Source organism: Rhinatrema bivittatum, chromosome 4 (genome assembly GCF_901001135.1).
Source record: "Rhinatrema bivittatum chromosome 4, aRhiBiv1.1, whole genome shotgun sequence".
Taxonomy (NCBI): domain Eukaryota; kingdom Metazoa; phylum Chordata; class Amphibia; order Gymnophiona; family Rhinatrematidae; genus Rhinatrema; species Rhinatrema bivittatum.
Window position 1 is genome coordinate 249,058,659 of NC_042618.1, and position 13,880 is coordinate 249,072,538.

The 13,880-nt window shown below is 42.1% G+C and overlaps 1 protein-coding gene and 1 long non-coding RNA gene across 6 annotated transcripts in view; one reads left to right on the forward strand and one right to left on the reverse strand.

Moving 5' to 3' along the window:
- The window catches only part of LOC115090638, a 62,131-nt gene extending 49,496 nt beyond the window's left edge, over positions 1 to 12,635 (forward strand). The window contains exons 3-4 of the long non-coding RNA XR_003856438.1: positions 9,753 to 9,862; positions 11,156 to 12,635. This is a non-coding gene — a long non-coding RNA (uncharacterized LOC115090638). The remainder of the gene's footprint in view (positions 1 to 9,752; positions 9,863 to 11,155) is intronic.
- CAPRIN2 (caprin family member 2) overlaps positions 1 to 13,880 on the reverse strand; it is a 263,440-nt gene that overhangs the window by 159,709 nt on the left and 89,851 nt on the right. For all 5 annotated transcript variants that reach the window (XM_029600006.1, XM_029600005.1, XM_029600004.1 and 2 more), the window contains exons 6-7: positions 13,275 to 13,357; positions 3,334 to 3,597 (exon numbers count right to left, since the gene is read on the reverse strand). In XM_029600006.1, the coding sequence (XP_029455866.1) occupies positions 3,334 to 3,597; positions 13,275 to 13,357 (347 nt within the window). The remainder of the gene's footprint in view (positions 1 to 3,333; positions 3,598 to 13,274; positions 13,358 to 13,880) is intronic.

Here is a 13,880-nt window from a genome sequence, read left to right on the forward strand (position 1 = left end):
AAGAGCCATCAATTTGATCTGTTTGGTGCTGCGAAAAGTTACCCAGGCAAAGTCTACTGCACTGGACATGTAGACCATTTACAGGCCTATCCTGTAAAGTGCGGCCGCGTTTACCCTGCTCCTAAGCCGCTTCTAACTCACGTTCCGGCCGCGTTAGCCCTTCCTGCGATCCCGAATCCCCTTTAACCTATTCCTACCGCGTCCAAAAATCCCCGCTGAACCCCTTCCGCCCACGGCATGTATATTGCATGCAAACAAGCGAATTAGCTCGATATTGCATGCAAACGATCCAATTAGCTATTCCCTAGCATCCTGTAACCCGCGCCCCGACTATCGCTATCTTTCCCTGCCATTTTGTCACGCGTTTAACCTGCAAACTTACCGCCTACCCTGACCCAGGCGGTAGAGGCATGGGTAAGGGTAGGTGGCAAGCTTTCCCCCAGCCCCCGCTCACCTGCCCCGGCCACGATCATGGGTGCCGGTCGGGGCTGCAACATTTTTTTTGCGGCTTCGGGAGCAGGGGAGAGGACTGGGGCTGCCACGGAGACCGCTTTCCCCCGTGCAAGTTGTTTCGCCGCTCAGTGTCTCTTCTCCCCCCTCCCGGAGCAGGATGCGAAAAGCAGCCTTGCTCTGGGACGGGGGAAAATAGAAACTGAGCGGCGAAGCTAAAAAAACCAAAAGCAATTTTGGTTTTTTTTCAAAAGCGACTTACTTTTGGGATCTGTCAAGATCCCAAAAGTAAGTTGCTTTTGGACGCCGACCCGGACCCCCAACCTGGACCCGACCTGACCGCTGTCAGTCTGTTCGCCCTGCTCCGGAAGGGGGGAGGTGACAGCGGCGGAGCAAATTTGGCAAAACTTATCTTTTTTGTAGCTATTAGCCATTATCAGAATCATCAGGAACACGATCTGGCCCCGTAGCTCCTCCCAACAAGATGGCCACCTGCACGGGGAAAGCGTACAATTGGCCGCTGAAGATGTGGCGTCACATCCTGTGACGCCAAACGTCGTGACGTCACGTCTTCAGCGGCCAATTGTACGCTTTCCCCGTGCAGGCGGCCATCTTGTTGGGAGGAGCTACGGGGCCAGATCGTGTTCCTGATGATTCTGATGGCTGCAAAAAAGATAAGTTTTGCCAAATTTGCTCCGCCGCTGTCACCTCTTCTCCCCCCTTCCGGAGCAGGGCGAATAGACTGACAGCGGTCAGGTCGGGTCCGGTCGGGTCCGGGCTGGGGGAAAGCTTCGCCGCTGTCATTGTCTCTTCTCCTCTCGGAGCAAGGCTGCTTTTCGCGCCCTGCTCCGGGAGGAGGGGAGAACAGACACTGACATCGGCGAAGCAATTTCCTGGTATCTGTCATTTCAAATGACATTTGAAATGAGATACCAGCGTGGCGTGAAGCCTTAGGCCCGCGCACCCAGGATACTGTATAGGTGCTCTATCCAGTATCCTGGGTAGCGCGGGCCTAAGGCTTTTCGGACGCGGTTTACATTTACATATAATTAGGGTTCAGGATCGAGCGGTAGGTGAGCTGCACTGTGCGGGCGGTAACCGCGGGTGCCGTAGGCACTAACGCAGCTCTTCCTACCGCTCAGTACTGGATAGACCCGTTAGTTATTTAAGTGAATTACAAATGCTATGGTCCTGCAAATAACCTTTCCACTTCACAGCTATTTCAGGAGATTAGTGGTTACTTCTATCAGCCATAGGAGGAAGAAGCATCAAGACTTTGATACATACTAGCTGTTTTACCCCGTTAAGGTTTTTGGTGTTTTTTGGTATTTCCGATGTATTAAAAATACAAAGAAGGGATTTTCTATTTTGGAAATTTAAACATCAAAACCAGGCCTGGAAATGAAAAGTAAGGAAGGCAAATTCATAATTCTATTCTTTGGGGTCACCCTGTCAAACCAAAGGTCTGATTTTTAGGGAAATAAAATCAGTTAAACTTGTTCTCTATCAAGTCTAAGTTTTAGTCCCCATAGGTACCCTGAAAACATTTGGAGTGGAGGTGATAACAGGACACTAGGAATGTGGTGGAAGAGCCTCCCTGAGAGGGAAAAGCCAAGGCTGTCATCTGTTTTAGGGAGATACAAAGTTTGATTCTCATTTTTCCCCACTGGTAAGTTACCTGTAACTCAGCAAGACCTCAATGAGATTAAAGGTAGTGTTCTTAAAATGAGTTGAGAGCTTTTTAGAACTAGATCTAGACCACAAAAGGTGGTAACAGATACATAGCGAAGGACTCCTTAGCTGGAGACATGCTCTGAACCCACTCAACAGGACATTGTAGAGTTAATGTCCACATATAGTACCATGTTCACAAGCTGCTTTTGCACATTAAGCAGCAGCTCTGCCTGCTCCACTTATGGACACTTAATAAAAGTACTGTTTTCATGTAAGTGTCACCATCACCATTTTTAAGACCATCCAATAACCCTCACAATTCAGTATTTTGCTTCAGGCCAAGTTCTCTACCACATTTGCTTCCCATTGTTGGCCTTTCAGAAACCTATGCTCTTGCTGCAATCTCTCAGAATAAGGCATCAATAGCTGGTGCTATTTAGTTCAACTGTTTAGGAAATGCATGCCCAAGGATTCTCTATTTTCACTTTTGAAAATAGTCCATACAGACCCTGCTCTAATCCACAGAAGCAGTGTGGCAAGAAAAGTGATCATGGCATAAGCCACTTACAGTAATTCCCCTGTTCCATGAGAAAACAGGCCATCTAAGGTGTCATTTGGTAGCTTAGACCAGCATCTTTCAAGCCAGTTCTGAGTACCCCAACAGCCATTTTGCTTTCTAAGATGGCCACCATGAATATGCAGAAGACTTGCATACATCTCATACATGATTATGCTACCCTGAAAAGCTCACTGGCTAAGGAATGCTCCAGGAATGGCTTGAGAAACTAGCCATTTCTTGCCCTTCCTTTAAATACAGTCAGAAAGGCTTTTATAGAGTTTTGCTATAATCAGTAGCATAGTTAGATATTTAATTTTGCAGCACTACATAACCAAACATCAAAAACCAAGTGAAAAAAACTGTGGGAACTGCTGAAAGTCAAAGCAAGCTTACCACATTGAATCCCTCCTTCGATATACTGAACAGGTGGGTTCACCAACTATTACCTGCTATTTCCCAGATCTGGATTTGTATGTGAAAAGCTTCCACCACATTTAAGATACCAGCCAGCACTACATTTAGATGACATTAAACCAAGGCAATGAATTTCTCCCCAAATATTTACTAGCTCCCACCCAGAACACTAGAATTCCTCAAAATCAGAAAAACCTGTTTTTGCATGCAAAACCAGTTTAACAATTCTTGCAAACCTGGTTCTTTGACAGGCTCCAGTTTTGAGAAGGATTCTGTTCTTTCCGGATCTCTCAATTCTTCCTCCTCCATATGCCTTTCTGGTCTTTTCAATACTGTTTCTTCCACGTGCCTTTCCTGTCTTTTTAGTACTTCCACATGCCTTTCTGGTCTTTTCAGTACTACTTCTTCCACGTGTCTTTCCTTTACAACAGGAGGCGCTGGAATATTTTCAAAATATCCACCATCCAGCAGTGGGCTCAATAGATTCTTCACCTGCTTATCTAGAGGTTGATCAGATTTAAAAAAGTGCAGTTTATACAACTTCACAATAGTTTTTGGTCTGTACCAGTGTTTTATTTTAAAATGGAAAGAGAAAAGGGATTATTTCATACTGGCTTGAAATTGGGGGAACAATTGCTCCCAATCCCTTTATTACCAGATAAGGGGGTGTGAAACAAGTTAAAAAACAAAGCAAACCAACTTCATTGTGCATGAAGTAACAGTAAGTGAAACTCCTATTTTGTAGGAATCCATCCAAACCACAAAACTGATAGTTAAAGAAAAATTATTACAGGCAAAGTGCTTTGATGACCGTGATACAGTCATGATATAGGCACTATAAAATGTAATCATACCATGCCCCAAATAAAAGTGCCCTCAAAATATAAAGTCCAACTATCTTACTGTCACTACATGGATTTTTAAGTTGCTTAATGGTTCCCCAGAGTCTGCATTTAGCTGTTACACCATCACAATGGCAGCATTATGGATGTAAGTTTTGCACATCAGTTTCAAGATCTGTTTCCTGCTTTAGAACAGTCTAAAATACATGGTGGGAAATTATATTTTATTATGCCATGAATGGCACTGGATTCACTGAAGTATCTTTAACCCAAAAGAGGCCACAATTCAGTTTTTTTCCTGACAAGTTTCAATAAATCGCTTGCTTTTGATCTGTTTGAAAGTAGGTGGCTCCTATAAAATGTTGAGGTAGTCTGTTTTTGGATACCTTTGAGATGCTGAAGTCCAGGATGGAGAGAAGTTATGGTGATCATAGTTTTGGATTTCAAAAATATAGATTTTGGTAAAATGGAGTTGAACCTTGAGGAGAAACTAGAGGATTAGAAGATGGGTGAAGTGAAACAGTGGATCAAATTAAGAAGGGGTTACAGTAGAGAAACTTGTATAAGAAAAGAAAGAAAATACTCTCTTCTCAAAGGAGTTGGCTAAAAATAAAGGCAAAAAAAAAGAACAGTATTCAGGAAGTACAGAGGTTCCCAAAAGAATATCTGGCAAAACTGAAGGAGACTAGGAAAGCAAAAAGGTCAGACAGGATCACCAGTGAAGTTAAATGAAATAACATTTCTCCTGGAAAGGAGAAAGGCAGGCCAGAGGTGGCATTGTAAAACTGAAGTGAGGCCAAGAGCAATGTGTGGAAAAAGGAAAGAGTAAACATTAATACTTCAGTGTTCAAAGACAACTCTGAAGGAGAACCAATGCTGGTTGACAAAAGCATGGATTTACAGAAGAATATATGGCAAGAATTAGGAAAACTGAAGGTGGACAAGGCCATGGGGCTGGATGAGGTATATCCTAGGATACTAAAAGGATCTCCAGCTGTGCTGGTGGGACTGCTGAAGGACCTGTTCAATAAATTCCTAAGAACAGGAATGGTGTCAAGGCTGGAGGGGAAAAACCCCCCAAAACCATGGTCCTGCTTCAAATGTGGCAGCAGAAAGGATGCTGGAAACTACAGGACAGTTAGCCTCAGTGGTGGGAAAATTAATGGAGACTGCTGAAGGAAAGGATAGTGAACCATCTACAAGCCTGTGGGCTACTGGACCCAAGGCAACAGTTTCAGAGTAAGGTCTATCAAATGAAGCAGATTGATTTTTTTTTTTTATTTGGGTGACTAGATAATTAGATCCAGTGGCTTGATATGACCTACTTTGATTTCTGCAAAACTTTTGATACAGTCCCACATAGGTGGTTAAGAGAAGCCTGGAAATGGGTGACAAATTGACAGACCAGGGAGAGATTGTTAAAGGAACTTACTCTGAAGTTTTTGAATGGAGTGCCTCAGATTAGTTTTGGGACTGATTAAGTTCAATATCTCCTTGAGCAACATTGCAGAGCAAATAGATCTTAGTGTCATCTGGCAAAGACACTAACAGTGGACACACCTAAAGGAGTAGAGAATGAAAGTGATTTAAGCACACATGAAGAATGAAAGTTTGGTAGTTTGTGTTCAATGCCATGAAGTGCAGGGCCATGCATTTGGGGGTACTGTAATCCTAAAGAACTTTGGGAGATGGAGGGTGAAAAACCAGCGTGCATGGACTGGGAGAAGGACCTTATGGTGACTTTGGCAATCTGAAAGCAACAAAATGTGATAAGGTGATCAAGGCTAGAGGGATGCTAAACTGCATAGAAAGGAATAACTAGCAGGCAAAAGGGATGTGATAATGCCCTTGTGTACAAATCTTCGATGAGACCTCATCTGAAGGCCCATGTTCAGTTCTGTATATCTCAAAAGATAACTGGATAGAAGTAGTCCAGAGGTGACCAAAATGTTGGGTCTACCATCAAGCGCCACATGAGATGACACTTAAGGTCCTGAATAAGTATATCTTGGAAGGGGAGCAGGGGAGATACAGATCTTCAAATACCTGAAAGCTATCTATGCAGAAAAACCTTTTCCCACTGGAAGGAAACTGCAGAATTAGGGGGTCATGATATCAAACTCCAAGGGAATGACTTTGAACTAACATCGGGAAATATTTCTTCACAGATGGAGGGGTGGATGCATGGCATGCCCTCCCAGAAGTAAAGATGAGAATAGTAATGGAATTCAAAAGTGTATGGATAAATGCTGCAGATCCCTACAGGTGTAACATTTCTGCATGGGGTAGCCTGCATGGAGCAGATGTTACTACCCTTAACAGAAGGCATGGGAGTAACCCACCCAGAGCAGCAATTCAGCATCAAAATATAATTTAATATCTGCCAATATAAATGGCATTTACAAAATAACTGAAATACCTAAAGCAAAACTCATCTGGAGAAATAACTTCTGACTTGCTAGAGTCATCTTAGCAACTTCAGGAAAAATTAATTTTTCCCCTGGAGAGACTTCAAAGTCCCATTCTTAACTCAAGAAAAACAAAGTTGTGCTAGTGCACTCCTTTTCCTGAAACACTGGAGGGAGTAAAAAAATAGTACATTCAGATAGAGACAAAGCACCAACTGAAGGATCAGATAAAATCAGAACCTTTTAAAAGATAAGCCTTGACTATTTCCAGAATCTCAAGGGAAGATTGGAAGATCTTGTTTTCCATGTTTTGAGTAAAGGAAAAAAGTATAAAGTATAAATTCAATTGTTTAAGATAATTAGCTCAAATTTCTAATTATGAAGAATTGTATGGTCTTTAATAAAGGCAGGAGTTCTGTAAAGTCTAATTCTCCATTATCCCCATTCTTGACAGTCCTGAATTGTTTCAGAATGAGTAACCACTTGAGTATGTAATTGCTCAAATAAGGATAAAGCCTTGCTGATCCTAGCAAACAAACCTAAGGAAGTGCCCACAGTCCAGTGTTTCTAGGGTCACTGGAAAGGCTTTAATCAGGCCAGAGACTTAGGGTTATGCTCCTTCCACCTGCATTCTGGCTCCACTATGACCAGTAGGTCCTTTAACATTGTTTGTCTAGATCACCCAGAACTGCAAAATCTATCCCTGCCCCCCCCCCCCCCCCTCCAACCAAAAGAGGGTGAAAACCTAGCTTCAGGACAAGTGTTAAAATTAGGGGAGAGGAAGATCTCAATCTCCCCATTTCCTGAAGCTTATACAATACCAGGGAAAAGGTATCTAACCTTGATGTGAAAGGTGTGAGAGGAGATCTTCCCCTTTTCCTTCATTAAAGCAATGCCAGATAGAGCAGGAAAAACACAGGGACACCCTCCTTTGGTGCTCTGGTGGCTGGAGGGGAGATTTGACATTTTCCAGTGCCTGAACTGTAATCACATGGTCTGCAAAACAGCTCCTCAGCTTCCACTGCATTGCCCCTCACTTGACCAGGGTTCCCCTGCTTTTGTGATCTAACAACTTGTTACAAAAGCTAAGTGCAGAGACTCTAGAACTATAAGTTTAACAAAAATCTCAATCCATGTAGTGAGAATAGCAGGGACTTTATTTTGAGTGCATGGCTATATGATTAAATTATGCCTACATTATGACTATTGATAGTCAAAGCACTTTGCCTATGATACTTTACCTATCAATATTGTGGTTGCTGCTGCATTGACTTATAAAAATAGGAGCTTCACTTAAGACTCATACATTCAGTATTACTGGCAAAGGTCTACAGAAATTCTTGAAAGGGCAACTTGGCAACAAATTGCAAAGATGCCAAATTAGTATAATTGTTTTAAGTTAGAAAGTTTATTGGCCACCTTGGCATATATTAGAGAGATATGGTAGCTAGATAAAACTGCAAGTTTATGACCTTTCAGAATGTATGATTTAACCAATTTTCTAGCCTATCAATGGCTAACAAGCATTGTATCCTAGCAAGTAAGGTAATAGTCTTCACTAGATGAACCTGATTGTATCGAGGTTTGCTCCAAACCATCTAGAGCAATATTTACTGTTTTTAGATCATAAGTTAATAGGGTTCATTCCAGCTGGAAGCCTTGTTATATCACTGCATAAATCTTAACTTACTGGCAGAATGTTTAGGCTCTGGTTTTTTTAGTTTTAATGCTAGAGACTATCTATTATCTCCATAAGATGCACTAGCGTAGGTCTTCTTCCACAAATGTATGCTACTGGATAGCAAGGTTACTTACCATAAGTAGTGGTTTCTGTAGATAGAATGAATTAGTCACTATCTGTAGGAGTCATCTGGCATCACCAAAAGTACTCTTCAAGCTAGTAAAGCTTTGAGTTCTGAGTACTGCAAGAGTTCCTGCATGGGTATTGCCTCAGAAGTCTCCTCAGTCCATGTCAAAGCTAAGCAGTGGAATAGTCAACTCTAAAAAGAGGGCATCTCATGGCTAGTTCATCCTGCTAGCTGCACAAGCCACCATTTATGGTAAGCAAATTTTTCCCCATCAATAGGCAGGCAGAATTAGTCTATGGGGAGCCCTGAGTTGAGGGTTGCAGCAAAGCATTTACAGTATAAGCAACCCAGATTTCACCATAGCCTGCTCTAACACTACTAGATGCAGTACTGCCCAACCTACTACCGTGTTTCTCTGAAAATAGGACAGGTCTTAGCTCCAAAAATGGTTAGGGCTTATTTTCAGGGGATGACTTTTTTCCATGATTGGTGAATGACAAAGTTAAGCCCGCCTCATTCATTCTGATTCAACTTTCGGGTTTGGCCTTAGTTATCGGCCCGCGGTGGGAAATTTAAGTTCCCATGGTTTGGGACAATTTTATTTCATCTGCCCCAATGAAACGAAGCCTGAAACCAAGGGGGGCAGACAAAACAAAAAGACCACACCCAAACCCACCCCTTCAAATTTAATTCATTGCAAACCCCCCCTCCTAAACTTGCTGAAATTCCCTGGTGGTCCAGCAGGGGTCCCGGGAGTGATCTCCTGCTCTTGGGAGATCGGCTGCCAGTAATCAAAATGGCACCCATGGCCCTTTGCCATTACCATGTGACAGGCTATCAGTGCCATTGGCCAGCCTCTGTCACATGGTAGGAGCAATGGACAGATGGTGGTTTCAGACCGCAGTACAAAACATCAGATGTTAAACATCGTGATTCAGAAGTAACTGCCTTGATGCAGCCTCACGGCGAATCAGCTGATGTCTGCGCGATACAATATATATCTGGCACAATTATAGCATTCTTCAATGCAGCCAGATAAAGTATTATTGTGTCCGGAATTTTTGTTCTTAAGAACTGAGCAGCATTGTTTTGAAACATGGAGTATTGTGCACAGTTATAATCAAATTTACAAAATGGACAAAAGTTTTGGTTAAAAATGAAAATAATTTGGAGGTGGAAGGTTTGTTTTTTTTTTTTTTTGTTTTTTTTTTTTAAAGACCCATGATTGTAAATTCTCTCATATGCTACAATGTTTTATGTTGAACAAGCATGAGGTGCTGAGGTCTTTTTTCCCCTCAGAGTTCTAAAACATCCATGAATAATTACACATTAAGGTTTTTCAAAGCATTATGCAATGAAGTTTTGTTTTCAATAGTGGGATATGAACATGAGCACCAGAGACCATGTAGAATCTTTACAGATTTTCCATGTAGATGAGTGATGACAAGGGCATGACAAATGAGCTCTAACTAGGTTCAGAAGATCAAGCTCTAGTGCAGTGTTGAATGCAGTCTGTGATCCAGTTGGATAAAGTTCTTTAGAAACTGCCACTCAGTCTATTGGAGTTATACAATCTCATAAGTCTTATGTTTTGTAGTATACAAGTGCTCTTTTGCAGTCCAATGTGTGAAGAGTATCATGCGCATGTGGATGCAGCAAGAATCAGAACGATCAGCTGACAGATGTGAAATGCAGAAACCACCTTTGGTAAGAATTTAGGATGAGTGTGGAGGCCTACTTTACCATTAAAGAACCACAGGTTCAGAGTAATGTAGAGCTTGTAATTCACTCACTTGCCAGACTAAAGAGAAAAACAAGAAATCACTTTCCAGGTGAGGTGTTTCAGAGACACTGTATCTGGAGGCTCAAATGCCAGTTTTCACTGAGGATGAGATTGAGGTCCCACAGCCCTGGAGATTTCATATGTAAGCCTTTCATAAATTTGGATATGAATGAGAGTTGATAGGCCTGTTAACTGGCATATTGTAAGCCACAATGGCGCTGAGGTGCGCTTAGACACTTACTATCCTTCCTGTGCCACTTAGACTGAGGATATAGTGAGGCCCGATTCTAAGTTCACAGGAAACTCATCCAACTGATGTTCTATACACCATGCAGAGAACTTTGTCCACCTGAAGGAATAATGCCTATTATAGTCCTTTCCACAAGGAAGCCTATCCTCCACTGTTAAGGTAGAGATAGGCAGGCTAAGATTGCACATTCAACATCCATGAGGCTGAAGGGCTGAATTAAGTAGGCAGTCTTGCTCCTGAGATATGAGAGATCTACACCCAGATGTACTGGGGTTATGACAGTTGTACGAGACATGCGTATCACATTTGTTGGCCCCACTAGAGCAACAAGGATCATAGTAGCATGATCCCACAAGTTTCTGTACTGTCCTCAAAGTGGCAGAGTGTGCATGAGGTTTCTGTCCCAGTCCAGGAGGAATGCATCCTGTGCTATCTAGCGAGTGCTGGGCTGGATGGAACAAATGTTGATCTAGCTTTGGTTTTCTTGAGCATCACAAGATCAACTGACTTGTCTCCATAACTGAACAGTATCAGCATGGATTGCTTGAGCAACCACTTGGGGGATGAAGAATTCTGCAAAGATGGTCTGCAAGTGTGTTGGCCACCCCTAGGAAATAAGTGGCTTGCAGAATTACCTTGTAATCTAATCGCCCATTACCAGATGCATAGTGTGACAAAGGGGCCACAAACCCATTGTCTTGGTGTGTTAAAACATGGTGACTAAATGGTCCACCTGAATCAATGCTCTTTCCAGTGTGTAAGTGTCTGAAGAGTATTCTTGATGGCCCTCAAGATTGAGCTGCAGAAGGCAGCTAAGGGGACCATGTGCCTTGGGAGTTTGATAGGAGCTGGTGTGAGCACCCTAGTACATGGTGGACAGTCGCTAAGGTGACCTAAAGGCTTGACGTGAAGTGGCACTCCATTGCAAAACACTTGACAGTTCTCATTTTGTTTCTACCATTTGCAGGGATGTGGTCAGTGGTTGCATGAGCCGATTCCATTGAGCACAGTCCCCACTGCACAGGAGATATGGAGATGACAGCAGAACTACATGGATTGCAGCCACCATATGAGCCAGGAGCAACAGACCTTTCCTACCAAAGGTTCAGAGTTAGATGGATCAAAGCCCTGCTTGAGGGCAGATTGACTCCCTTGAAGCAGAGAGCATATCAATGCACCAATGGAGATGTTGAGTAGGGACTGGAGTCAGTCTTGAATTTGAAGAGGAATCCTAATGACTGAAGGATCTTGACCAAGGTTGCTAAGGCCTTCTGCACACCTTCAAGGGAGATGGCTACGAGCCAATTATCCAGATACAGAAAGATTTATTACCTGGCATCACAAGTGGACTGCTACCATTGCAAGGCATTTTGTGAAAACTGGTGTGAGGGAGGGGGCTACTGAGAGTCCAACCTTGTATTTGGTAGTGGCAAAAGGTATGCACATAAGCATCCTTGAGGTCCAAAGCACATCCAATCCCCTCAGTGAATGAAAGGTAGTACTGTACCCAATAAGTTAATTTAAAATTCTCCTGATAGAAGGAATTGGTTCTGATTCCTTAGGTCCTATAACACCATTCATGAGCATTACAATTTTGGGCTCAGTTTTCTCCTGCAGACTTTTCAGCTCAAACAAGGCTGGAATCCAGCACCATGAGCCTACATTCACAACTGATTTTCTTCTATTACAGGTGTGGCCAGAACCTGTCCTTGAGTCACAGACTGGGTTTTCAGGATATCCACAATGAATATGCCCGAGAGATTTGCATATAGCAGTGCATGCAAATCTCATATGCACATTCATTGTGGATATCCTGAAGACACGGCCTGTGTGGCTAGAGGACCAAGTCGGCCACCCCTGTTTTATTTATGAACTTTTCTTTACTGACATTCATGGAACACATCATGCTGGTTTACAATAAACAGAAAGGAGGAAAATTACAACAGGGGAGGAGGAGATGGGGCAGGCAAGAAAGGGAAGAGGGATGAAAGAAGAGTGTGGAGAAAGGAAGGAGATGGAAAGGCAATAAAGACTGAATACATAGGAACTGTGTACAAAAAGGAACTATTATATTTATTATATTCACTCCCAACTCACCTAGCCTAATCATTGCAGCAATAGGTGTTGGGAACATCATACACCAGAACTTAACCTTACAATGAGCCCTAAATCCAGCCACTAGGTGTCACTTGATAATGACTGGTGACTTCCCCCATTTCAGCATTTGTGATCACTGCCTCTGCAGCATCTGTCAGCCCAGGGATCAGATCTGACCCAGGAACTGAATACTGGTCATTACATGGTTAGGATTTTAGAGAGGGCAATGGAAAGCTTAATGTATTTGCTATTGTATTTTGTTGTACTTTATGCAGTATGTATATACAGGCTAATGCATCCTGGGCTGTACTAAGGCATGTAATTTAATAAAATTACAATTTAAGTTTGAAGCCTGTAGTTGCAAATGTAGTGCTAAACAGATGCTTAACACAAGATTTTTTTTTAAAGCCAAGTATATAGCTGCCTGTGGACATAGGGCTACAGTGTTCTCACTTGGGCGTAAGTAACTTTTCCCTAATTTACCTAGGGATTGATGAATCAAGTCATCCAAACTACTTTTTACAGAAAGTAATCTTGTATTTAGTCCAAGAAAGAGGGAAAAGATTTGCCATAAATATTTCAGCAGTGAATCAGGCATAACCCTTTGTTACATCTTCCAATATCTAACTCTACAAATACTTGTAATAGCTATAAAGGTCTTCTCTGGTTACTCCTGAAAAACTCATGTGATTAAGATTAAGGGCAGTCTACCTGAACTAATTTCATTTCTAATAAATCAACTTCTGGGGGATTGGAGCTGGAAATTCTCTAGACTTCATATAGATGTTAGAAGTGAACAAGCAGACATGAAGTTTACACCAGTTTTACAAATAGTTTGACCAAAAATGCCAAAATGTTTGCATGGTTTAAAAAGCTTTGCCATCTCCAGTTACTGAACTTTTAGAGCTGCAAGTAACAGTCCTCTTTCTCTTCAGTGAGTACACTAACATCCAATTTAGCAAGACAGTTGTGGGGGAGGGGGAACTTACATGTGGTTCCAGCCACAGTCTTCTCACTGCCTTCTAAGAGTTCCCAGAAGTAGAGTGCAGTTTTGTCCATTTGATCTTCAAGACTGACGAAAGAAAGATAAATGCTGCAGTGCAGTGTATTTAGAAGCTACATTAGGTGGAAATAAATACAAGTGAAGAAAAAACTTGAACAAGCAATGAGCATTATCTGAGGGAGTAGGGAAGGATTTCTATTTGGTTCATAGCTTCTTAGAGGATTGACATTTACTGACCAACTTGTATGCAATTAAACCCTATATGAAGTATATAAGCTTGTTTGCCAACAGGAAAGAACTAAGTTTTGTGGTTCTATTTTGTCAAAATTCCCCTAAAGTTTGATACTCACATCTCCAGGTTTTTTAGAGGAATGCCTAGTCATTGTTTAAAAATTTGAATTGAAGCTTAAATCATGGACTAGAACAGTATTGCATGTATGACAGCATATATCAGATTCCCTTCCTTCCAAAATACTCAATTCAAAATCAGTTGCTCACTCAGTAAGTCTTGCATCAAGTTTCTACAATTTGTTAATGCAGTTGCTTTAACACTAAGCCATCTTGTCTATTGAAAAATCTTCACTGAATGAGA